Source organism: Aythya marila (assembly GCF_965140915.1).
Source record: "Aythya marila genome assembly, chromosome: 4".
Taxonomy (NCBI): domain Eukaryota; kingdom Metazoa; phylum Chordata; class Aves; order Anseriformes; family Anatidae; genus Aythya; species Aythya marila.
Window position 1 is genome coordinate 2389525 of NC_139045.1, and position 23588 is coordinate 2413112.

General features: G+C 40.7%; 1 protein-coding gene across 3 annotated transcripts in view; it reads left to right on the forward strand.

Annotated features, from left to right (window-relative positions):
* The window catches only part of LOC309877421 (bifunctional heparan sulfate N-deacetylase/N-sulfotransferase 4), a 107153-nt gene extending 84190 nt beyond the window's left edge, over window positions 1-22963 (forward strand). For 2 of the 3 annotated variants that reach the window (XM_082758730.1, XM_082758731.1), the window contains exons 7-15: window positions 3541-3723; window positions 5577-5673; window positions 7049-7172; window positions 8809-8983; window positions 10134-10304; window positions 12474-12583; window positions 16822-16924; window positions 17194-17704; window positions 22595-22963. In XM_082758730.1, coding sequence (XP_082614856.1) covers window positions 3541-3723; window positions 5577-5673; window positions 7049-7172; window positions 8809-8983; window positions 10134-10304; window positions 12474-12583; window positions 16822-16924; window positions 17194-17313 — 1083 coding nt within the window. In that variant the 3' untranslated portion in view covers window positions 17314-17704; window positions 22595-22963. The remainder of the gene's footprint in view (window positions 1-3540; window positions 3724-5576; window positions 5674-7048; window positions 7173-8808; window positions 8984-10133; window positions 10305-12473; window positions 12584-16821; window positions 16925-17193; window positions 17705-22594) is intronic. The other variant, XM_082758732.1, reaches the window with a different exon arrangement.
* The last annotated feature ends 625 nt before the right edge of the window (window positions 22964-23588 follow it).

Below are 23588 nucleotides of genomic sequence, written 5' to 3' on the forward strand. Positions count from 1 at the left end.
ATATTGAAGCATCAGCAGGAAAACAGACTCGTCTCCATCCATGCTCTAAACATGAACAGTTAAAACCCATCAAATCTTTTCTCTCAAAAGATTTGGAAGCAGATGGCAAAGAATTAGACAGTTTTATTGGTGTATAAAACATCACATTTGCTTTCTTCACTTTAAACAAGATCAAAGGAGCAAATAATTTGAGAGCTAAGATCCTTTGAGTCTATAAAGAGCGATCAACTGGCTCTTTTGGACTGGAGTGAAGCCTAATGAAACTCTTGAAATATCTAATATCTATCCCCAGTAAGTACATTTTTACATAAAAAGTCATGTCCAAATTCAAGTGTAAATAAGCAAAAAGAGCAAGTAGATTTATGTGCCTATGTTATTTGCTGCAATAATATTAAATTGCTACAATAATGTTGTCATTGACGGGTGCTTTGATACTTAACAAAGAATGGAAAACACTTAGAGACAAGATGATCTTCTCTATCAAGATTTCCTACAAGTGTTTTCCTTCTCATCATTTCTAAATAGTTCGTAGGAAGCACTTAACACATTTTTAGGAGCTGAACTCTAAATCTGAAAGGGTTTGCATGAATTCTTGGAGGGGAGACATATTCAAAAAAGGCCAGTAGACTGGAAACCCGAAGAAAATAAGAAAGTTACCTTATTTATAAGGTTCTTGGGTACAACATATGGACATGCATAAAGTCTAAAACAATTTTAATATTAATTTTTGTTAAACTTTTTCACTCATAAAATACATAGGCATTGAAATCCACCAAGTAAGGCAGATAAAAAAAAATCTTGTATAGTTGCCAATCTTTGCTCAAAGGAGGCTCAGAACAGAATAAAAGTGAAGAATAAATTACCTTGTGTGGAATAAAATAGGCACAGTGCAAACACACTGCAGATGGGCCATAAGGGACAATTTCTCCTAAGCTCCATCCATCTTCACCTTATAGAAGTACTAAAAGCCTCATAAATAATCTAACAAACTAATGGACATGTTTTTAAACATTGTGAGCTGACACTTAAAGTACCACCAGGGTGGCAGAACAAGATGGTGAGAGTGGAAAGCTTGTGGCTTTTTGTTATGTGGTTATTCTGAAAAGCAGAACAGCATGGTGCACTACAGACACAGTATTTTTGTCCACAGCACTCAAGCCCACAACTGCCAAGCAGCCACATACTGAAGGGTGAGCTTAATCTTCAGGTGGTACCAGTGGTTTGTTTCAGAAAGCTCTTAGCAATCAGGTGGACCATCCAAATGGATTACTGGTAACAGCCCTCCTGAGAGGCACCTGGGCACTTAGCAGCCAGTTTAAGCAGGACAACCCTAGTTTTGAGGCCTACCACCTCCCAGCAGTTCAGCTGCTGGGGTGCCCAGCCACCACCCCGCTGAGACACACAAATCCAGGACAAACTCAGAGACCTGGGTGCCAATACAGCCCATACACTTTGGCATCTCCAGCATGCCTAGTTTGTGCTTCAGACCTCAAAAGAAAAAACACAGCCTAAAAACCCTTGACCCTGCCTAAGTCATGTGCAAGACACTACTCAAACTACTCCCAGCTTCACTCCAGAGACAAAAAGTCCACTGACCTGAGCGCACACTGAGTCTGCTGATAACCAAAACCCCCCACTGCCACCCTGGAAACTGGCTGGAACCTTCTCTCCTGCACTTTATAAGCTCACACCCGCTGCCAACAGCCCTCAGCTGTGCTGTCAGTTCCCCTTCCTGATCATGCAAGAGGAGACTCACCTGGCCATAGATATCCAGCTGTAAAGCAAGCACTTTACTTGTGAAACAGGAGTCCGCACTGCTGATGACTAACCTCTTCATATTCAGGTGCTTCAGAACCTAAAAAATTCCAAAAGATGCAACCACCCATCCCTGTCTGCAGACTTACATCCTGGCTAGGTTATGCAGGTTATGCTAGGTTATGCTAGGTTATACCTGGCTCAGGCCACGTTTTGTTCTCAGGCTTCAGGAGTTCTATGAAAGGGCATTTCCATAAAAGTCATCCATAAATATATAAACTATATGAAGATAGTTTAAACTTCATGTGAAGGAGGACTTCATGTGTAAGGACAGTGATGACGTTGTGCTTGTATAAATTCTTCATCTGCCCTATGAAATTCGCAGCTGCAGCAGCTGCACAACACTATGGGAAAAGCAAAACTCTTACGGACTCTGGATGCATTACCAAGAGTGATCACTGAATGCACAAGGCTTTATTTCACTTTTCCCAAAATTCCTGCATTAAGGTACAATGGCAAAATCCTAAATGCCTCACCACTGTATTCTGGAGCTTGCTGTACTTGTCATTAAAATTCTAGTTTTTTACTTCACATTAAAGACTCCTTGAAGCATGGCGTTGTTAAGAAGCTCACTGCCTGACGTGCCTTTTTTTAATTGCTGTAGTCACATTAATTAGTACTTACTTTCTGGATATTATTGATTGTCAGCTTCAGAGCTGTTGCTGGAAATATAGGTACATATATATATATATACTTCAGTTATCGCTGTGATGTGATATCTCCATAACAGTATAACTAAATTCCACTTTCACTATGCATCCTATCTGAGGCCAATGCACTGAGCAAAACAGACAAATAACAACAGCCTGTTTTACAGCATCTGCAGAAAGCTAAATACTGACAACCTACAGGTAAAACAGACCTTTGCAATGCTGAAACTGAGTTTGATCACCTCGTCTAAAGAAAATAGTGGGAAATATATTCTGCACATTATTCTTACAAATTCTTCTCTTTATCCCTCAGAAAGATATGATGAGATCTACAAAGCAGCAGACATAAAGTTCTTCATGTAAAGGAGAACCATAATAAGACTGGTAAAAAGACAGAAGTTTTATTGCCTTTGAGGAGAAATCAATGACACTGATATTCAGCTGAGATATCATCCTCCATAAAGGCTTGAAAGTTTTATATTTCAGATTTTTTTTATCTTCCATTTTAAACAAACTGGTCAACCCTGAATTTGGAGGAGACAGCATAATAGTCAGATTTTTGTATTAATCCTGTAAATAGCAGCTCTGTAATTAATCCTTGCCTGCCCATCTGAGGAGCAAGGCTGGTGCTCTGGGAAGCAACACAGTGCTGCCCCCCACAAATCCGAGCATGTGGCATAAACTCATACCCCATAGTGCAGGGATAAGGAAGCAAACAGGGCCATGCAAGAAACTATTTCTGTGTGGTTTGTCAAAAGAAATAAAACCAGAAGAATAAAGAATCTCCTAATGCATCTCCTGAATGCCCGTCTGTGGAGAGCCCATGAGTGAATACCATCCCCTGAGATGAGAAGGGGGAATTTAAAGGCATGGTGCACATATGGCAAAGTCTAAGCTTGAAGCTGGCAGACAGATTAGCAAATAGGACCAGTTCAACCCTCTCCTCTTCTTTTATTGTTTTTGAGTGGGGGAAATAGGGAATAGCCAAGATCCTGAGAGCCCCATGACTGCCCTTCCAGGCAGATGCTGCTGTCCCCTGATGTCCTGTGACTGAAAGGTTTCTCTTCTCTCCCAGATCAGCATCTTCATGACCCATTTGTCTAATTATGGGAACGACCGCCTGGGGCTATACACCTTTGCGAACCTAGCCAGCTTTGTGAAGAGCTCGACAAACCTGAAACTGCAGACACTGCCCCCCCTCCAGCTGGCACACAAGTACTTTGAGCTCTTCCCTGAGCAGACGGACCCTCTTTGGCAGGTAGTGTCATAGCCTCTTCCTACCTCCGATTGCACTGTTTGTTGGAATAAGGATCTTCCTGGAAAAAACAAACAAACAAACAAACAAACAAACAAACAAAAAAACAAACCAAAAAAAAACAAAAAAAAACAAACAAAAAAAACACTTAAATTAAGAAGCCTGCTTCACATTAAAATGTGTTATTTCTTCCAGTATGCCTTTTTAGGTTATTTAAATTCTCTTGAAAGACCACTTCTTTCAAATAGAAATGGGTTAGCTTACTCTTGCTCCAAATCAGGCACATTTAAAAGCAACTAACTGCCTTACACTTGAGAGAAAGCTTTCCTCCCCTCCTCTCTTCTTGACTCCCCTTCCTTCTGTAGCTTTTCTGATGCATCACACTGTGTTAACTAATCATGGCACGCTACCAGCAAGATGAACACAGGCAGCCCGTAGCAAGTGCTACCCCAGGGCAAACAACGCAGAACTCTTGCGTCCATTGATGGGGAGTCACCAGTGTTGCATCACTGCAGCTGCAAGGATTTCACACCACCCGGACCCCCTTCACTAAAGCAGCAAGGAGAAGGGATGGCAGAGCAGTCAGCGCTGCAGAATAGCTGCTATTTTAAGAAAGGAGAAGGGTTTCTGCACAGCCCACCAGTGGCTATTTTCTATCTCTGCTGTAAATGCACGATAGTGCTGCTTGTAATCTCGGCACTGTAATTTCCTAATCATTGTTGTACATGTCTGGCTCTTCTCTTATTCAGAATATGATGTGCCACACTGTGCTTTTAGCTATGCAGGCTTGAATCCAGAGTGACACCATGGAGATCCATGCAGTTATTTCAGGCTTACACTGGTACAAAGGAGCAAAAAATTTCCCTATTATTGTTGGCCCAGATGCAAAAGAAGTATAAATCGATAATATTCCCATTGAGTTTAGTGGAGCTGCAGCAATTCACATCATTTAATGATTTTCTCCATTATATTTTGCTAACTTTATTCACTAGCAAACTGTATCTTCTATTACCAGCCAATACCATACAAAAGCAGGATCCATACACTAACTGCTTTAAAGAACTGTCAGTCCTAACCTTTCCTGTGGGGTCTTTTGTTCACACATTTTTATTTTGCATTCACAGGTAGTAGAAAGATAAGGAGATCAGTAATATCCCACATTTCTATTTCGTCCTTCCTTTTGGGTCTATGTAAATTAAAATTGGCACTAAAAGTACTATGTATCTGAAACCATTTTGTCACTTTTGAAAGTAATGCCTTTAAGGTATTCAAACAGAGGTTTCCATTCTAACGTCAAATGAAAACTTGATTAAATCAATGTGTTAATCTTTTTTTTTTTTTTTTTTCCCCCACTAATGACTGAACTTAATCCTCAGTCATGCAAAACCATTATATATACATTCAATTTTAGTCAAAGGGACCACATGCCTGCATACCTACATGCCTATAGACTACAAGTTCATGAAAATGGCTGGACTAACAGAGAGAAGGAAATGCAGTAGTCACAGAGGGTGTGGATTTTGACATGGATCCTTCCCTTCCAGTATTTGCAAAGCTGTTTAGCTTTACTGACTTCTTTGGGACCCCTGTAAGGATCAGTCCTGGAAGATATTAAGGGGCTTGGTGTACCTGAATGCTCAAGTACCTGCCACAATGGGAGGGCTTCTATGGATCTCTACCAGTGACCTCAATATTTGGCAGGAATAAACTCTTATGTGGAAATATGGAATTTTACTATTTTGTGTAATGCACTGGTGTTAGTGCATAAGGTATAGATCCTACAAAGTCTCACATGCATACAAAACATTTAGGACATCCCTGGCATGATGTACACAGATGTCTTTTTTCACCTTCAGAATCCATGTGATGATAAACGACACAGGGATATTTGGTCCAGGGACAAAACATGTGACCACCTACCCAAATTTCTTGTGATTGGACCCCAGAAAACAGGTAAGAAGTAATGAAAGCTGAGACTGTGCTGGCTTGGTGCTCCGATGCTTTCCAGGGCTGGTTCTTGCTGTCAGTGAAGGTGCTGAAATCCTGGAACCCCTGAGGACGTAGCAATTCTGGCAGCCCTGTCCCAGCAATGAGCAGCCTGTGCATACACCTGCCTTGCACGCCAACTGCTGAAGGGCAGCCGTAGATAAGAATAACACACAGAATTGCACCATGTGGTTGGTGGCTTCAAAGTACTTTTGCACTTTCAAAGCCAGCTGACACAAGCCGTGGGGAGTGAAAGCTGGAAACGTGATAGCTGTATACAGCTATTCTGGATTCAGCCCACCGCAGGACAACACAGGAGAAAGCAATGCGAACTTCCACCATAAAGAAACATGCTGTCAGGGTGCCCTAAGTTAAGTTTGTTATTAAGTTACTTGACAAATTACGTCCCCACCGTTTGAGACCCTAATTGACAGTCAACACATTTACCACCTTTCAGGCCTCTGGGGGTCTCAGGGCATTATTTAAATTAAGCCACATATTCCCACTCCCAAGGTAGCTATCACTGTTGTTGACGTATTGCAGAAAGTGGATGTTGAGGCAGGGAAATAAATGACTAATCCAAGATTATATAGAAATTCTGTGACAGTGACAAAGAGACAGCAGGTCTTGATTCATAGTCCAATGATAGCTTGTGTAGCATAAAATCATTGAAGAGCAGTTTGAAAGACACATTTTCCTGAAATTTCATTTAACAACATATAACATTTTCAGTTATTTTTTAACAAACAAATAACAACAAAAAGTTATTGTTACTGGAATTTTAAAGCACACTTATTACATACAGGTTTGTTGGCAGATAGACAATATAGACAAAATACACAATGTCACTTGGAAGACTTGAACAAGTTTTTATTCCTCAACAACACCAGGAAACCCAGGAAAAATACACAGAGGACAGAAGTGTGGTTCTGGGAGCAACAGAAATATAATTCCACGATTAGTACTTTTGAAATATTTGTGCATGTAAATAATTTAAAAGCAAACCAGCCCAAATTCTATCACTGGATAAATAAATAGGTAAGCATGCAAGCAAAGTCAGCACCAGCAGTATCATGCTTGCCCCAGAGAGTAGAATTCAGAGTCTGGAAATGGGAAAAATTTAATGAGCACAGAAGAAATCTGCACATGCTCTTCACTCTCTCTAAAAACACCTTGTGCTTTCCATCAATAGGAAATTTTCTTATAAAAAGGTAATCTTTCTAATTTTCCTGTATATTTCAGTGTGAATTGATTTAGAAGTACTTTCTTAAATGAAAAAAAAAAAAAAAAAAAAGTCAATGAAGTTTTTTTCTGTTCCTTAATGCTATTTTTTGTGTTGTAGGAACAACAGCACTTTATTTATTTCTTCTGATGCATCCTTCCATTATCAGTAATCTCCCTAGTCCAAAAACTTTTGAAGAAGTTCAGTTCTTCAATGGAAACAACTATCACAAGGGTATTGACTGGTAAGAAGAATAAGAAAAAAAAAAAAAAAAAAAAAAGTGTCCATTATTAATACACTTTAAAACACAATGAAACAATTACAGAAGCATGTATGACATCTACATAATTACTGATGAATTTGTTATGCTTGGCATTATCAGAGAGAATAAGAAACTAATTTGTAATGATGGGACATTTAATCAAGTCCTTAATTTTGTTTAGATATTACAGTCACAAATTCTTTTTTTTTTTTTTTCCAGAAATGAATACAATAGCAAGCTCAGTTACAATGTCTGTCTTAATAATGAATAGCATCTCTGTCTTTTCATAGCTGTATCAATTTTGAAGGGGCTGAATTACACTCCTTTTCTTCAAACGGTGCTTTTCATGAAATAAGGGTCGGCTTCTCATGAGAAAAAAAAAAGCCCTCCATAAAGAATTTCATCTGATACTCCTATTACAATTTTAAACATTGCTTTAACTATTTTTGCTTAAGAAAAACATTTTGTAGGGCTTTTGTTTCCCCAGGGAACGGCACTCTTCATCTTTGTATGAAAACTGAAATACAAGACAAACATCACACTATGTAGAAACAGATTAATCTTTTTCAAGGTGTCATGAAAAAGGAGGAGAAAGAAATGCTTCTCATTTATTTTTCATACTGCGTAAAGAAAGAGCTTGCAGATAGCAACCATGGAGTATACGGTGTACTACACAAGGAGGAGAAGGCGCAGGAGGAGCAGGGCTGGGAGAGCAGGGCTTGTCCCACCAGTGTGGCAGTGGCTGGGGCAGCAGGGAGCCTCATGAACCAGCCTTTCTTCCACAAAAACGCTGTGAGAGTGCAAGCTTCCATCAAGGTACTTCTCTCTTCCATGGTGGTGATGGGGGTTCTCCTCTGCAGCCCTGTGCACACAACATAGAGGAAGAGGCTGGCTTTGCCGAGACCCCTTCTGCCACATTTCGCTGAGACTGGCCTGTAGGCTCAGAGGTTAGTAGGGTTGTGTGCACAGGGTGAGGTCCCACATACTTTACTTCCACAGAAAGTACACAAAAACAGCTAGCCACACCAAAACTGGAAGCTCACAGAGTGCTCAGCCAAACTAAAGGGACCAAAAAATGCCTCCAAAACAATTTTACTTTTCGCTTCATCTGAATTCTTCACACTTTTGATTGAACTTCCTATATTATACATTTTTACTTCCAATCAATTTTGAATGGAAAAGACCGTTCAAAGACAAAATTAAAATCTTGCTTCCTGAAAATGTCTAAGAGAAAAGACTTGTCAATTCCAAGATGAAATATTCCAACAATGTTAAAATTAAATAGTTGACATTTTGAAGCTTTGCCCATTTTTTTTCTGCAGTTAAAACTGAACTCACTCCAAACTGGTGAGATCTCCCTCTGACACTGAACTTATTAGCAAAAATCCCATCCATCAAAGAAAAAACCTAATTACCTGACTTCATGGAGGCTTTAGCTATTACCAGTACTGAGAGCCAAGTTCTCTTCCCCCTATTCCATTCCTGGAGTGAGCTGAGAAATTTAATTTTGCTTGTTGTGAGTTATGGCTGAAAATCCACCTTTTCACCTACAATGAAATGGGATGCAGACATATCATTTATGACACTGCTTGTTCTAATTAGTTTCTTTGCCTCCCAGGTACATGGATTTCTTCCCCACTCCTTCCAACATCACGACTAACCTCCTCTTTGAGAAAAGTGCCAACTATTTCCATTCTGAGGAAGCGCCTAAACGAGCTGCTTCCCTCATCCCCAAAGCCAAGATCATCACCATCCTCATTGACCCATCCGATCGGGCATACTCCTGGTACCAGGTATGGACCTTGCCTTCAAGAAACGGACAGTGAAATCAACAGCAGGGGATGATGGAATTTGTGTCCTTGAGAAAGAATGGGATTTATTGCAAAGTGTTTGCACTGTGTAGAAGTGGAAGGATGCTGAATGCCATCTTTTGCAGTTGGCACCTGTGACACCAGTGTCATAAATGATGAAACTTCTCAGCACAGAGCTGCCACTAGCTGTAAACAAACAGTTTAATCTCAATTACAGTTGACACTGCATGGAGGAAAAGCGATGCTCCTTACCCAGGGAGATGCACTGGGGAAAATAAGCATGGCCTAGCTAGAAAATCAGAGCTTTTTATGCTGAGAATCTGGCACCTCATCCAGCCCTCCAGTTTCCAGGCTGAGCAACATGCGGTAGTGTACAAATGTATGCAATGCCTTCTAAAGTTTCCAAGGAGTTAAAATGAGCTGTGTCTGTGGAGTAGGGTTTGTTATTGTTTTGTTTTTGTTTATGTTTTTCTCTCCTTGGAAACAAAAGAAAGTCTGTCAGTTTTCCTAGGAAACTCTAGGAGGCTCTTTCATGCCTTTTACTGAGTCCACACCTCTCCATAAGCAAGTCTGTATGCTGTTTTTTAAAGAGTCACTTAAGCATGTAGTTATACAAATGACAGAAATACTAAATGCCATGTTTAAAAGGACACAAATGAATAATCTTACCATAAGCATAAAGTACACCGTTTCTGATACTGTTATCAAGAGTTCTACAAGAAATAAAACATGGCTTAGAGCTGCAACTTGCTCCATTTTAAATATCTCATTTGCACCTTTACGAATGCCAAAGCGAGATGCAGAGTAGTAAAACATTGCGTCTGCTTTGGCAGAGCTTGCCTCCCCAGCTCTGCTTGTGCCCGGGGCTCCAGCATGAGGCAGACAGAGGTGCAGAGTGGGGCAGCCACAGCCTTCATCCCTCAGCACATTGCAAATTCTGGGCTAAGGGCAGGCTGGTCATGGCCACTTGAGAGGAGAGTTACAGGGTGTATTGGAAAGGAGGCCATTAGGAGACATGTTTTCCATCTTCGTGTGAGTTAGAAGTACCAGAGCGATTTGTTCCTCTTTTTCTCTTTGATCATGGCTTAATCTTCAGGGTCACTGTGACATGTGCCTAAATATCTCCCATTAGCATCAGCGATCCCACGAGGACCCTGCTGCCCTGAAATTCAATTTTTATGAAGTCATAACGTCAGGCCACTGGGCACCCTCAGAGATAAGGACTCTCCAGAAGAGGTGCCTGACACCTGGATGGTATGCTGTCCACATCGAACGGTGGCTAACTCACTACCCAGCTTCACAGGTAATTTCCATCCTGTTATTTCAACAAACTCATCAGCCCTCAGAGAGTCCCAAAATGAGTACGGCCTCATCATTAGAGGTGACAGGATACTTCCCACTGGAACTCTTAGCCATCAGGAAGTTCAGATTTGTCAAGATCAGAACATTTACCAGAAACGTGTTGATTTTTTCTGTCTTCTGATGGATAAAATGCAACAGGAAGACTATGACCTGTGGCCACATGGGCTTGCTGGGGGGCTTGAGACTTTCCTTCCAGGATTTTCAAGGCTTCTGGGTCTCAAGAAACAAACAGATGCAGCATGAGATGATGTGGGAAGGTTTGACAAATTCATTAGAAAATGCCAAGGCTTTTTCTAAACAGAAATTTCATTCCCTCTCCCACTCACTCCCTTTCATAGAAAATTTCACATTTGTTTGATTCTGATAGGGGATTAGCCCTTCTCAGTGTTAGAGCAGGAATTCTTTCTCTTGCCCCATCTTCCTTCAGATTTTTATCAAAATGTGTTTTATAATGTTTTCCATTAAAATTTTGAGTAAAGACACAGGCCTAAACAATATTGCTATTACTAATAAAATAATAAAAAAAAAAAGTTTCCAGATATAAACCTTAAAACAAATGCTTTAGTACTACAAAACATATGCAGGGACACTCTTTACCTGTGTGTATAGCCCACTGATTATATGTCTGTCTATTGTTAGAAACATTGTAAAAGGGTTTTTAGTGAATAAGCCTAATGCACAGGTATCCCCAAAGCTTGCTTTATGTGGGACAAGATTTTGCTGTATGGAGGTAAAACTGAGCATTGCTTATTTTTTCAGGGACTGAGGAAAATAAATAAATAAATAAATAAAAAGGAAAAAAAATAAAAATACAAGCTCTGTCTTTTTGTAATCCTCAGTTTTCCTTTTATGCAGTCTCAGCTGTACTACAAAAAGGAGAAGCAGGTCAATCCCATTTCCAGTAACAAGGAGAAAGTCTCACTCATTTACTTTCTTCTTTCATCGCTGGCCATTCTTCTCCTTCCTCAATGGGAAAGGAGTACTGCCCAAAGCAGCAGAGCTTGCAGCAAGGCTGTCCCCAGGAGTTAACAGGGCACATCTCCTCCACCTCCTCTCTACGTCCCAGCTTATTGCTCCGAGGAGAACAGGCTGTCCTGGGAAACTCAGAGCATGCAAAGGGTGACGAGCATCCCGTGCCCCATTACCTGTGCTCCTTATCCACCCTCATCCTGGGCTGCTGCAACCTCTCACAAAGATTTCTCTCAGTCCGCTGCAGCAGCGAAGAGCAAATGCATTCCTCTTATTAAACATGCAAGGGCACATTGACATATTTCTTGTAAAACCAGTAACCACTCATGTTTCATAGTTGTAGTGATTAATTTTACAAGATACACAACAAAATGCACTCATTCTTAATAAGGTGCGCAGAGAGTGCACTCACGGTGCTTACTAATGGGCACTCAGTAATGTGCATTCACTCGGCCTGTGCACTCAGAAACTTAATAATTCATAATAAGCCTTCACGATAAATATAAAACACATCCATCCAGAATAGTTATTAGCAATGCCGCCTGGTACTCCAGGAGACTTTTGATACATACTCTTAACATTTGCTTGTGGAGGTCAATGTACCTTTACATCACATCAATCTTTAATTAAAAAAAAAAAAAAAAAGCCTTTTGCCAACAATTTTGTAAGTCTGTACAGTTCATAGGCTGGTGGTAATTCTGAATTAAATTGCCACAATATCACTTTTGAATGTTTAATTGTATAGCTTCTGAGCATTTAATTCGAAGACATACATGAGCTTTTTATCAGTTTCGTATTCCATACCAGATTTTCCATGGACACACTGTAAATCTTTGCAATGTTTTTACATTCCTTCCTTATCTCTTTTACTCAGAATTCTCTGGGAATCAGGTTCAGCTTGTGAGATTTAACTCTTTCATCTGAACAACAGCACACACAGAGTTAGAGGGTGCCCACCTATACACATTGAACAGAATAAAGTACAAAAGCAAATTTTAAAAATGTTCACCCATACGATTGTTATTAATGCTGTGTGAAATCACATGTTAATGTCACAAGTAAGGTCACAAAAGGGAAATAACGTCATTATTTAGTTAACCTTAGTCCTGTTTCTAAATAGCCTGCATATTTGTTCCTACAGTTGCTAATTATTGATGGACAGCAGCTAAGAAGTGACCCAGCTACTGTGATGGATGAAGTGCAGAAGTTTCTTGGAGTCTCTCCTCATTACAATTACTCTGAAGCTCTAACGTGAGTCTGTTCCTTTAACATCTGCCCTATGGAAACACAGTGTACATCCCCTCCTACCAAGATCAGCTGATCATTAATTACAAACAAAACAAAAGACAAAAGAAGAACAATTTTCCAAAGCCTAGGTTTTGTTTACAGTTGTGTTTAATACACATCCAGTCTCCTCTTAACTCGCATGCATATAATACACTACAGAACGTAATTGCATGACTGCATGCATTTCCACATGCAAATTCCACATCATACGACATACATAGCAAATGACTGCTCAATATTTTGTATTAGACACAGAATAAGGCCCATGTTCATGTAAAATCATATCTGCTAAGTTTGAGTGTTCAACCAGAGATGCCCAAGACATGTTTTCTATGGGAACCTTGTTCTGCTCTCCTAGCTGCACTGGTTAAATGTGGGTTCAGCCAACATGAACTGTGCATGTAAGAGCTCAGCATGCATTTGCAAATCTCCCTGTTGAACCTTATGACAGTCTCCAGAAGCAGAAGACCACCTAGCGTCAGCTGTTAAAAGATTAGTTTTAACATTTTTATCACATTTATGGAGAAGCCTAATGACAGAGATTAAGAGAGAAGTATTCAGTACGATAGGGTTCATTTGCTTGCAAGGTTTCTCTGTTTGTTTGCTCTTAAGGGAGACCAAATGTACCATTCCCTAATCCTATTTTCACAAGTGGTTGAGCCAGTTTTGCTGCCCTCCTACCTGGTAGCAGCCGGGCAGGTGGCACGGACAAGTTCAGTCTGTATGTTTACGGTTTGGTGCAATTACAAGTCAGCACTGGAAGTGCCTGGAAGTGCCAGGCACAAGCAAAGCTCCTGGGGTATGGGGCGAAGCTCAGATCTAACTGTGAAGCTGGAAACCCTCAGACCAAGCAAGCAGCCTGACTGTTCATGGGCTGGGGTGCCAGTGCTGAGACTGCAGTGCTCTGCAGGAGCCCGAATCAAGGTCCTCAGCACACAGTGAAAGCCTTTTGATTGACTTCCCATGGCCTCTGCTTCGGATCTAGCAAAGGCAGCTGTGATGAGCCTGGATCATATTTCTCATCCTTGCCACCAGGAGGATAAGGCTTTCCCCATGAAAGAGGATTAATGGTCTGTGTGGCACTCTTTTTGACGTATTTCAATTCCCTGCAGGAAGACAGAGCCTCTGCCGAGTCAGGAGTGGGCTGAATTTATCTCTCCCCTCCTAGTCCGGCAGAGAATTGTAAGAAGCTTTTACACTGACTCTCTTCGTATAAGGAGCATCTTGTCATCATGGGCAGAGCTGTGAGGAGCTGTGCTGGGGGGGCCCTGGGACTCAGTGGGATGAGGAGCCTCGTGCCACAGTGGAGGCTGCTCCCAACCGGTGCACAAGCACAGAGCACCAGCCCAGCCTCCAGCCCACAGCAGAGCCCCACGGCCGTGGCAGGGGGTGGTGCATAGGAAAGGCTGTGCCTCACCTTCCTGCAGGCTGATGTCTGGAAAACTGCTGGAAAATGAGGCCACTGAGCCTCCTCCTACCCCACATTGCCTCCTCTCCATCTACATCTTCAATATCTCCTCCACTGGGAGGGTTATACTAACTCACATAGCAGGTATAAACTGATAGTTGAGTGCTCGCTATTGTCTGAGTCTGAAGAATGTTGCTGTGCCAAAGTCTTTTTCTAGAGGAGAAATTTTGGATTTCAGAGTATTATTTTTTAAGTCATTGGTTTCTGAAGTGGAGGAAATACAGGAGGAATACACAGCTGAGCTACTGGTGTTTGAACAACTGCTGCTGCACATCTGCAGTGCCTTCTGCTATGCTTTTAAAAATACACACCCACATCCATATATCTTCCTTTCTTTAACTAAATTAAAGTCAGTGGAGCCACATAACAGGAAAAACTTGGCTTCTTGTATGTATTTGGACAGAAAAAAATGTATTGTAAACAGATCTATAAAATTATGCAATCACCATTTAGAGACATCGAGAATGCAAATGTGTTGTGGAAGCCTCCATATCTGTATGGATTTAGGATGGAACAGAAAAATGCATTAAACAATGTAGTGGCTTATCCTAGGACTGTCAAAATAAAAAGGACTGCGTAGGATCATTCTTCATCATTACTGGCTAATAACCGCATACCACAGATTTTTGAAGTCATCACAAAGCAGCCTAAGGACCTAGTCCTGCAAACACTAGTGAGCAACAAGTTCATCACCCCGAGTAATTAGGTGAACGTCTTACAGGAGAGTAACATTAATGCAGGCACAAGGAAGGGGCTGACCAGAGCACCAGCCACTTGTCAAGCCATGGAAAGAGCAGAGGTGGGAAGTGCACGTCATGCCAGGTTAGCAAGAGGGGCAGCAGAGACGAGCAATTAGATGACTTCCACACACTGCTAAGCAGGACCTGCACTTCTTGTTCGAATAATAAAAAACAAGGAGGAAAATCAGCTGATATTGAAAGGCTTTTACATATAACAGCATCGATATGAATACACTGGGATACCCAGACAAAGTGCTAGGAGAGGGAAACAAGCAAGCAGCATTCACGTTCTTCTATTCTGCTCAATTATGTTTACAGGAGTCCCGAGACCTTGAAATACCTGAACACAATGGGTTGAATTCAGCCTGGGATGTTTTTTCCTTTATCCTGAAAAGCCTTCTCTCCTGCTCTCCAAATTTGCACCTTTTAATAATGTTCAATATGCTCATTCCGAGGCAGAAATATTGTTTGGGGCATAGTTTAGCAGTTTTCCTTTTACACGGCACACTACATTACTTCTCCTCTTGGGAAATCAGTGGAAGCCAGCTAAACTACTTCAGTATGCAATGAGCAGATGGAAAAGGCCAACGTAGAAGTGAGACTATCATCAATATATCCATTTAATCAATGATTTATTATTTTTAATTGATACAGCTCCTGAAACAATTTAGGAAACAAGGGTCAGGCCTACAATAATAGGCTGGGCAAGAAAAAAAAAAAAAAAAAAAAAGCAATGTGAAGAAGGTTTACCCCTCTCCAGAAATCAGTTCAATTCTGTAGAGCAGCACATCACAGGTTCACCCATGTCATACAGACAGACCCAGGGCAGAAAGGTAGTCTGTAACTAATTAACTGCATGTTCCAGCCAATTATACTTCATCCTTTTCAAACATCTGCTGAGTAGCAGAAACACAGACCTTCTCAATGTTTTATGCGTGCTGCAAGTCCCACAGCAATAAATTCAAAACTTAACATTGCATGTTGTTCATTCCTTAGTGAGTATGTGTTTTAATGCCTTAATCTAAAATTCCTATATCTTTGAATTTTAGACATCAAAATCAAATTGCATATTTCAGATAAGATTGCTAAGACAGAGTTTATGTTTTAATGTCTTCTTTAGAATGAAAATGATATCTAGATTTAATGATATGGCGCAAACAGATTCTCAGGTGCTGTTAAGCTATCAATAAACAACCAGCAGTTCTTTCAGAAGACGTAAGCGCTGCTTATTTCACTCAGAAATCAACATAAAGCATTTCAATATTATATTTCTCATCGTGTCTTAGTCCTGCAACAATCACACTCTATTTTCTATATAAATATACTTAAAGATTGAGTCTGTGTCTGTCACAGCCAGCAAACAGATCAGATTGCCCCTTTTAACCTCTTTCCCATTAACAGTACTAACCTATAATGTAATCAGCTTCTGCTGGCCATGTGGAGAGCTCTCCTTGAGCACAGTGATAATGTTCATGAGAATACAGCGCTCATACTTCCAGGAAAAGGCCTGGCCAGTAATTTTCCAACAAAAGGTTCTTTGTTCAAGTGTCAATTGATCAAAACCTAAGCATCTTGCTTAGACACACAGAGCAGTCTGACATGGATAAAATCTCTAATCAAAACCAGGTGACAAAATGTGAGTGACAGTCTGGAAAGGAACTGTGTAAGGTCCTTGAGGCTGTGGTTCAGGACTGTGACTGGCGTCCTATAGAGCAACACTTGAAACATGTACCCTATATGGTGGGTTAGTAGAATAAAAAATAGCATAGTCCAGTGTGAAAAACTTGTTTCCTTGAGCTGCTCCTAAGATGAATTTGTGGACAATATTAAATTCCCAGAGCTTTCCCAAAAGAGGAAAGCAGCTTCCCACCCTGTTCTCAGTATTTCCATCATCTAGAGATGTGGCCAGCCATAGTTGTTGACTAACTCTGATGGTTTTGTAGCTGGGAGATTCCTCTGTAGTAAAATATTTCACGCAATATAATCCTTTATAGGTTTGACCCTCAGAAGGGCTTTTGGTGCCAGTTATTGGAAGGAGGGAAAACAAAGTGCCTGGGAAAAAGCAAAGGTCGAAAATACCCACCCATGGACCAAGAGGTAAAGGCTCTGCAGAGATTTCAGTTAAGATTCTTTTTTAATATGCACACTGTGTTTGACTCCTAAAATATAAATATTTTTTATTATTTCACTGGCTTGCTATATTTAAAAACCAGAAGCTTTTAATGCGCTTTGAATGAGAGGAGACTCTCTGCCCCCTAGAAGAGCCTCTGCCTTGGAGCAGAGCACAGCTGACAGGCAGCAAAACCTGGGGTGGGGTGGGATGGGCTTCCTTGTTTGACTGTTTGTGTTGTTTTCACCCCTCCCAGTCCCGGGCTTTCCTGTCGAGCTACTACCGAGACCACAACGTGGAACTGTCCAAGCTGCTGCACAGGCTGGGACAACCCCTGCCCTCCTGGCTGAGACAGGAGCTGCAGAAAGTCAGATAGCACACGAGGGCAGGGGACCAGCCAAGGACAATTTCCTTCACCGTGAAACCCCTTGCTTCTCCGACTCACCTGTGATCGTCAGTAGAGGACCTCATGAATAACGCTCTTTCTATTAAAAACAAAAACAAATGAATAAAAAAATCCCAACAACTGTTTATATGCACGCGCTGACAGTTACTAGCATCGACCCCTTTTGTCAGCTTCCAGGAAATAATACGGAGCTACGTGGCATTACTCTTTATCCAGACCCGGATTCGTGCATAGTCTAGTTCCTCTGTTCACCAGAAAGTACCAGAAACTGTATGTAGGACAGATTGACTTCAGTGTATATGACAAATTGCAGTCTGTCAGGACACGAGCAAAGGATGGGAACATCTCGTTGGACTGTGAGGTTGGTCATCTGTTGGTGTTTTTCTCCTGTTTATTTCTCTGTGTGTGTGTTGGTTTTTCCTGTTTTGTTTTGTTTTGTTTTCCCCAGTCATGTAAGGTGTCCTATCATTTTATAGGAAAATTCAGCACTTTGCAGTCAGGGTCCCTAATGGTTATAATATATGCACTATCAAACTATTATTGTTTTCACCACAGAATGAGGTGGGCTAAGTTCTTTCCTAAACTACTCCCCTGGGATTCCTGTAATAACTGCCAATCATCCATGGTCTTTCTTTTGTTGCTTTTTTTCCCCTTCACAACAAGATATATCCCAATTTACTGAAGTTGTGTGGGTGGTTGAGGTGCAACGTGGTGAGGTGGCTCTACTCCTAGATCTCAATGAAATCCATTCACTTTCATCTTGGCAGGGCTACTTTGCCACCTAGTTGCGTTTTTCATCATACCTGCTCAGCTCCTATAGCAGCTGTGACAGCTCTGAGATGTGAAGTCATAGTACACATTTTCTTTTCAAAACGCCATGGGACTCCTTAAAATACTATCAAAACCTTTTAAAAGCTGAACAGGCCATTAGAGCAGCATACTGACAATAACCTAATGTTGACAATTTTGTTTCTAACTGAAAAGCAATGTTTTTGCTCTGAAGCCTTCAAAAGAAGAGAATGGGTTAGTCATTTAGGGTCTGAAAGCTATTACAGGAAAAAAAAAAAAAAAGAAAAAAAAAAAAAAAGTTTTAATGACCAAAGCTATTTATTAACGCTTTGGGAAAAAAAAAAAAAAAAAAAAAAAAACAAACAAAAAACAACAACAACAAAAAAAAAAAAAAACAACAAAGCCTTCTGAAGAACAGACTCTTTCTATAGACTTTAACGGAGAGTTGAATGCACAAGCAAGCATATCCACTGCGTGTCTTATACGTGTATATTATGAATATGTTTTTATGCCCGTGTATCTACACATTGTGCATCGAGATCAAATACACACTTAGTTTTAAGTATCCAGTTTTTGTGCCCATAGATAAATGAAAGGGTTGGTTACCAAAAATATTATATTATGAACTGTATTTTCTTCTCAAATCCGTACTGGCAGGGTTGACAAGGCTGGGCAGAAATTCACCATGAAATTTAAGCTGGGTGAACAAATATTATTTAGGCGTTTTAGCTCTGTAACACTTTTTCTCCAGAAAACAAAAGCTGTGTTACGTGTTATTTATGCACCACAAAATGGAGTAAGTTTCAGTTTTCAGACATCCCTGCCTCAGTTCCTAGGTGCAGGCCATTTCAGATGCTGCAGAGGCTTTGAGTTTCTCTCCACAAATTTGATACTTATGTCTTAGCTCTGGAAACAGAACAGGACATCAAGGCTGCACCATTAATTCAGAGTCAGAGCTACCCCTCGGGGCAGCACAAATTAATGCACATCATGGACAATGGTATTAAAGGGCATTTAAATAAATTTAGGCTTAAAACCAGTTAATATATGTAGATGTCCTTCTTAGCACTGTCAAACTCCTAAGTCATGAGACTGTCCACCAAGGTTATGATACTAGCTCATTTTGGATTGACAACTCCAATGCTTCCCAGAGTTATCCTGGACCCGTCCTGCTCTGGACAGTGGTGGCACTTCCCCACAAGTGTCCTCTGGCACCACATGTCACCACAGTGTTTCTTCTCACCTGGCCTTCACCACTTTCCTCCACCACTGTCCATCAGTACACACCTGGCTCCCCCTTCCTCCCATGCCTTTTCAGCCCTCTTCTCAGCTAGCACTGCCATCCATGGTCTCGCACACGCAGCCCATGGTGTTGCATAGAGAAGAGGCTGAGGTGCAACCAGCACTGAGTTCCGGTACAGCCCGTTTTGCTCCTGCCCTCACTCTTTCTGCAGCAGGACTCACAGCAGCGGTGGGAATGGTGCAGTGTCAGGTATCTCCTGCTGCTGCAGGAGCATGACACATCCAATGCCACCAGTCCAGTGCCTATGTGCACAGGGACACATATCAATCTACAGGAAAGCCTGAAAGACAAATGCTACCCAATCTCATATTTTCTTTTAAATACTGAAATTAGATTTATCTCATATAAATGAGTCACCTACTTTATTTTATAGGTGATGGAGGGAAATAGCACTTCTAGGACCTAATTCATCTCATCTCAAACTAGATTTCTTAAATGAATGAGATTATTATTGGCTGTTCTTCTTTACTGATTAATAAAGGTCAGGAGACAACTTGTTCTGAGGTAGGGCCCACCTGAAAAGGAGGTGGCATTTTATCTCGCAGCTACAGCTGCTGGACGTTAGAGCAAGAGACTGGGAGGTTTGAGAAAAGGATATGATTTTGTCTTGTTAAAGTGTTGTGCTTTTTTTTTTTTTTTTTTTTTAAGAAAAAATACATTTTTTGTATGTTATATTTTGTAGGGAGAACTCTTCAAAATGAGCTAGGGTAATGTAAATGCCAAATAAAAGGAACCTTACATGTATCTTTTTTTTTTTTTTTTTTTTTAATAAAGTCAGTTACATACTCTGATACAAATTCATGCTCTTTTAACTTTTAGCGCTGATAATGCCAAAGACAACTAGTCTGATGAGAGCTTTGAATAAGTTATAGAAAAATAACTAAATCAACTCTTTGATAAAATTTTAGCTGTTAAAATGCTTTAAAAGTGGCTTTTCCTTAATTAAATGATGAGTTCAAAACTACTTTTTAAAAGCTAAAACTGTTTCAGGATTTTTTTAAGTAAATGAGGCAAATACCATAAAATCTGGAAAAAAAAATCTTTCTTGTTTTTAGCTTTTCATTTGGAAAAATAAAAAATAAAAAAAATTAAGTCTTCCCAACACTCAGCACTGTAATAGCATCATGTCCTTAAAACACACTGGACATTTTTATACCTCATTGTTATTTTTCAAGTTTGAATGGGCATCGCATTACCCAGAGATCTCATGTTCCATTGAAAACTGACATTTGAAGTGACTTCATTATGTGTCACATAAAGATGAAATAACAGTATTTCAAAGTTTCATTCCTTCCACTCGTAATAGGACCCATCAACACAAAATTTCTCCAGATCAGCGTATTATAGAAAAGCCTTTGTGAGCTAGCTATAAATGATCTCAATTTCTTTTATGCTTTTGATATCGCTGACCACGTAATTGTTGGGATTCTTAAAGACCAGCAAAACAAATGCAATAAAAATGAAACATTTATTCACGGCAAGGGGGCTGTAGCTGTGAAAGATAATGACGGGCCTTCTTTCCTATTCATAAGCTACAGGATTCATCTCCACAATACTTCCACGTGGTGCAGGCTGTAAATCAAGAGGGGGTTTTACCTACTAAAGGCCTACAGCTGCAGTTACCTCCCCTTCCCCTGCAAATACTGATTCCTGTGTAGATTTGAGGTAGTGCTGCAACACTGAAGACTCCTCCTGCCCTGTGAGACCCTGGGGAGTCTTCCTGTTAACTCCAGCAGGCCCTTGCTGACTCCGTGGCCTGGTCTTGTAAAGCACAGTCCGTGTGGTTCAAGTTTCACCTAGCGCTATCGCTGCTGGAAATCCATCAATAGCTTTATTTCTATTATTGATTGGCAATTTCTTCCCACCTTGCCATCTCGGTCGGTGCTGCACCATGGCTGGGGCTCTCGGGCCTACTGCCACGTGTGCCGGTCGGCAGCCATCAGCTGTGCTTCGCCCCCACCTCCAGCACTGCGTGGGGCTGCACTGTCTTCAATCTCATCATACTGCAGGGGTCTCCACCTGCCCTGGTCTCCTGCATCTCTGGCCCCAAGAAATAGGAAATTGCACAAGCTGACACAGGTGTCAGAGTCTACATAAAGCAGCAGGCTTGATGGTTAAAACAGGACTTCGGCCCTCAAAACAAAACAAGCCTGTGTAATCAAGGTTCTCTTTATGTACTGACCTCTCAAGGTCAAGAGGAAAAAAAGCAGTTAATCTGGCAACTTTCTTTCTTATAGATGTTTTTTAATAAAACAAATTTTCTTTCTGATATGGGATCAGACTGCCAAGCGTCCCCCAAACAAATTAAGATGGTGGCATTATAAATTCTTGGGGGAGGAAAACGTGGTGTAATGAAAGCACTGATGGGTCCAGGCTCTCTGATGTGATAATAAGGCAACAGGGACATGTCCTGAATACAAAGGCAAAGGCTGAATATTTTCCTTCCTCCTTCCCCCTCCTCCTCTTTCTTCTCATTTATGTTAAATTTTGAGCCAGCACAGCGCATCTGAAAAGTATGTGACAGGCAGATCCTGTTAGGTGGTGGAATATCATTCATCTCCCAAACCATCCGCCAAGAATAAATGGGGCATGGGGTGCTCCTTTCAGGGGTGCTGAGCTTGGCCACCTTACACATCAACTCCCAACTAGTCATTTAGTTTCCATCAGTAGCAAATTATGTTTATAATGGGTTTAAAATTTACGTTCATAATAGGTGTGTAAGCATGTGACAGCCATGCAAAACAGGTACAACATGAGTATATAAATCAGCAGAGATTGTGTCCAATTTTATTGTATTTAAGTAAGATTAAGTTCACCACTGTTGTCAGGAGAAGGTCTGTTTGCACACGCAATTTAGAACTATAATCCAAGAGCTAAAATGATGAAGCTCTCTTTCTCACCAGTATTTTCTTTCTGAAAGAGCTAAAATCTCATGCTATACTTGTAGCATCACCTTGCTATACTTGTCCCCATCAATATCAGATCAAGAAAATTAGCTTTAAAAGTTAGCCTGTCCACCATTATATTAGTACATCTCTCCATAACTATGCCAGGAACTGTTGCTTGAAGGGTTTTTGTTTGTTTGTTTTAAAGATAGGAATTTTCCTGCACAAAACTTTTTCTTATATTGCCCTTGTTTTCTCTTTTTTTTTCTTCCAGTTCATCCTTTAGTGTGACTGCACAGGTGTGGACCTGTCTATGGATTTGACTCCTCCATCACTGTCCTATCTAGAAAAACTACCAAAAATAAACAAGGATTTGCAAAAGACACAGATTCTGAAGTGTTCAGTGTTCCAATGACTGGATAACTTTTGTAAGATTTAGTATCACTTCTGTAGTATTTCAACACAAAAGACATCTTGATAGAGCTGAGGAAAAACTTCACTGTCTTGCCCAAGCTGTTTTTTTTTTTTTCCTTTTTTTTTCCCCTCTCTTATCTGACGACAGCAAATCCAGTTGAACAAATTCTTGGTGTCGAAGAAAAATCAAAATACATTTTGATTACTCAAAGTATTTTTAGTTGGGGGGTGGTGAGGGAGGTCAAAGTCTGTATTTGCTGGAATTGTTTTAAATAATTGATGTGCATACACCTTATTATTGGTTCTTCTCACCTCTGCAGAATAAACACTTCTGATGGTGTATTACAAAGAGAGCGTTTCTTTCCTTACATCCTGTCTCCCATTTTCTGCGCCAAAATCTGCTCTTTGGTAACCTCTGCAGCATATTTCACATTGCACACTGACTCAGCATCCCCTACCTCAGCAAGTCCTCTGCATGGCAGATCCTTTGGGACATACAGTGCCATCAGCCCCATCCTTTGCCTCCATCCCTGTCCCCCAGCTCCCAGGCAGGCAACGTTAATCCAAGCAAGCCAGCTGCGCACACGTTTGTTACACTGCAGAGCTCACATCTATGGGTCTGACCTTCGTGAGAGATGTGGTTATTCAGCTGTGTAGGTAAAACAACCCCATGGAAGCTCTTCTTCTAATTATCACACCAAGCTTCTTTACTGCTCTGTTTGAGGAGTCTTAAAAGGGCCTGATTTCAGCTGATGCAAATTGCCTCCAAGGTGTCTCCAACTGTGCACTCAGAATTACAAGATACTGAAGGTTTTTTTCCCCTAAAATATCATAATGCTTCTACTTTTTATTAT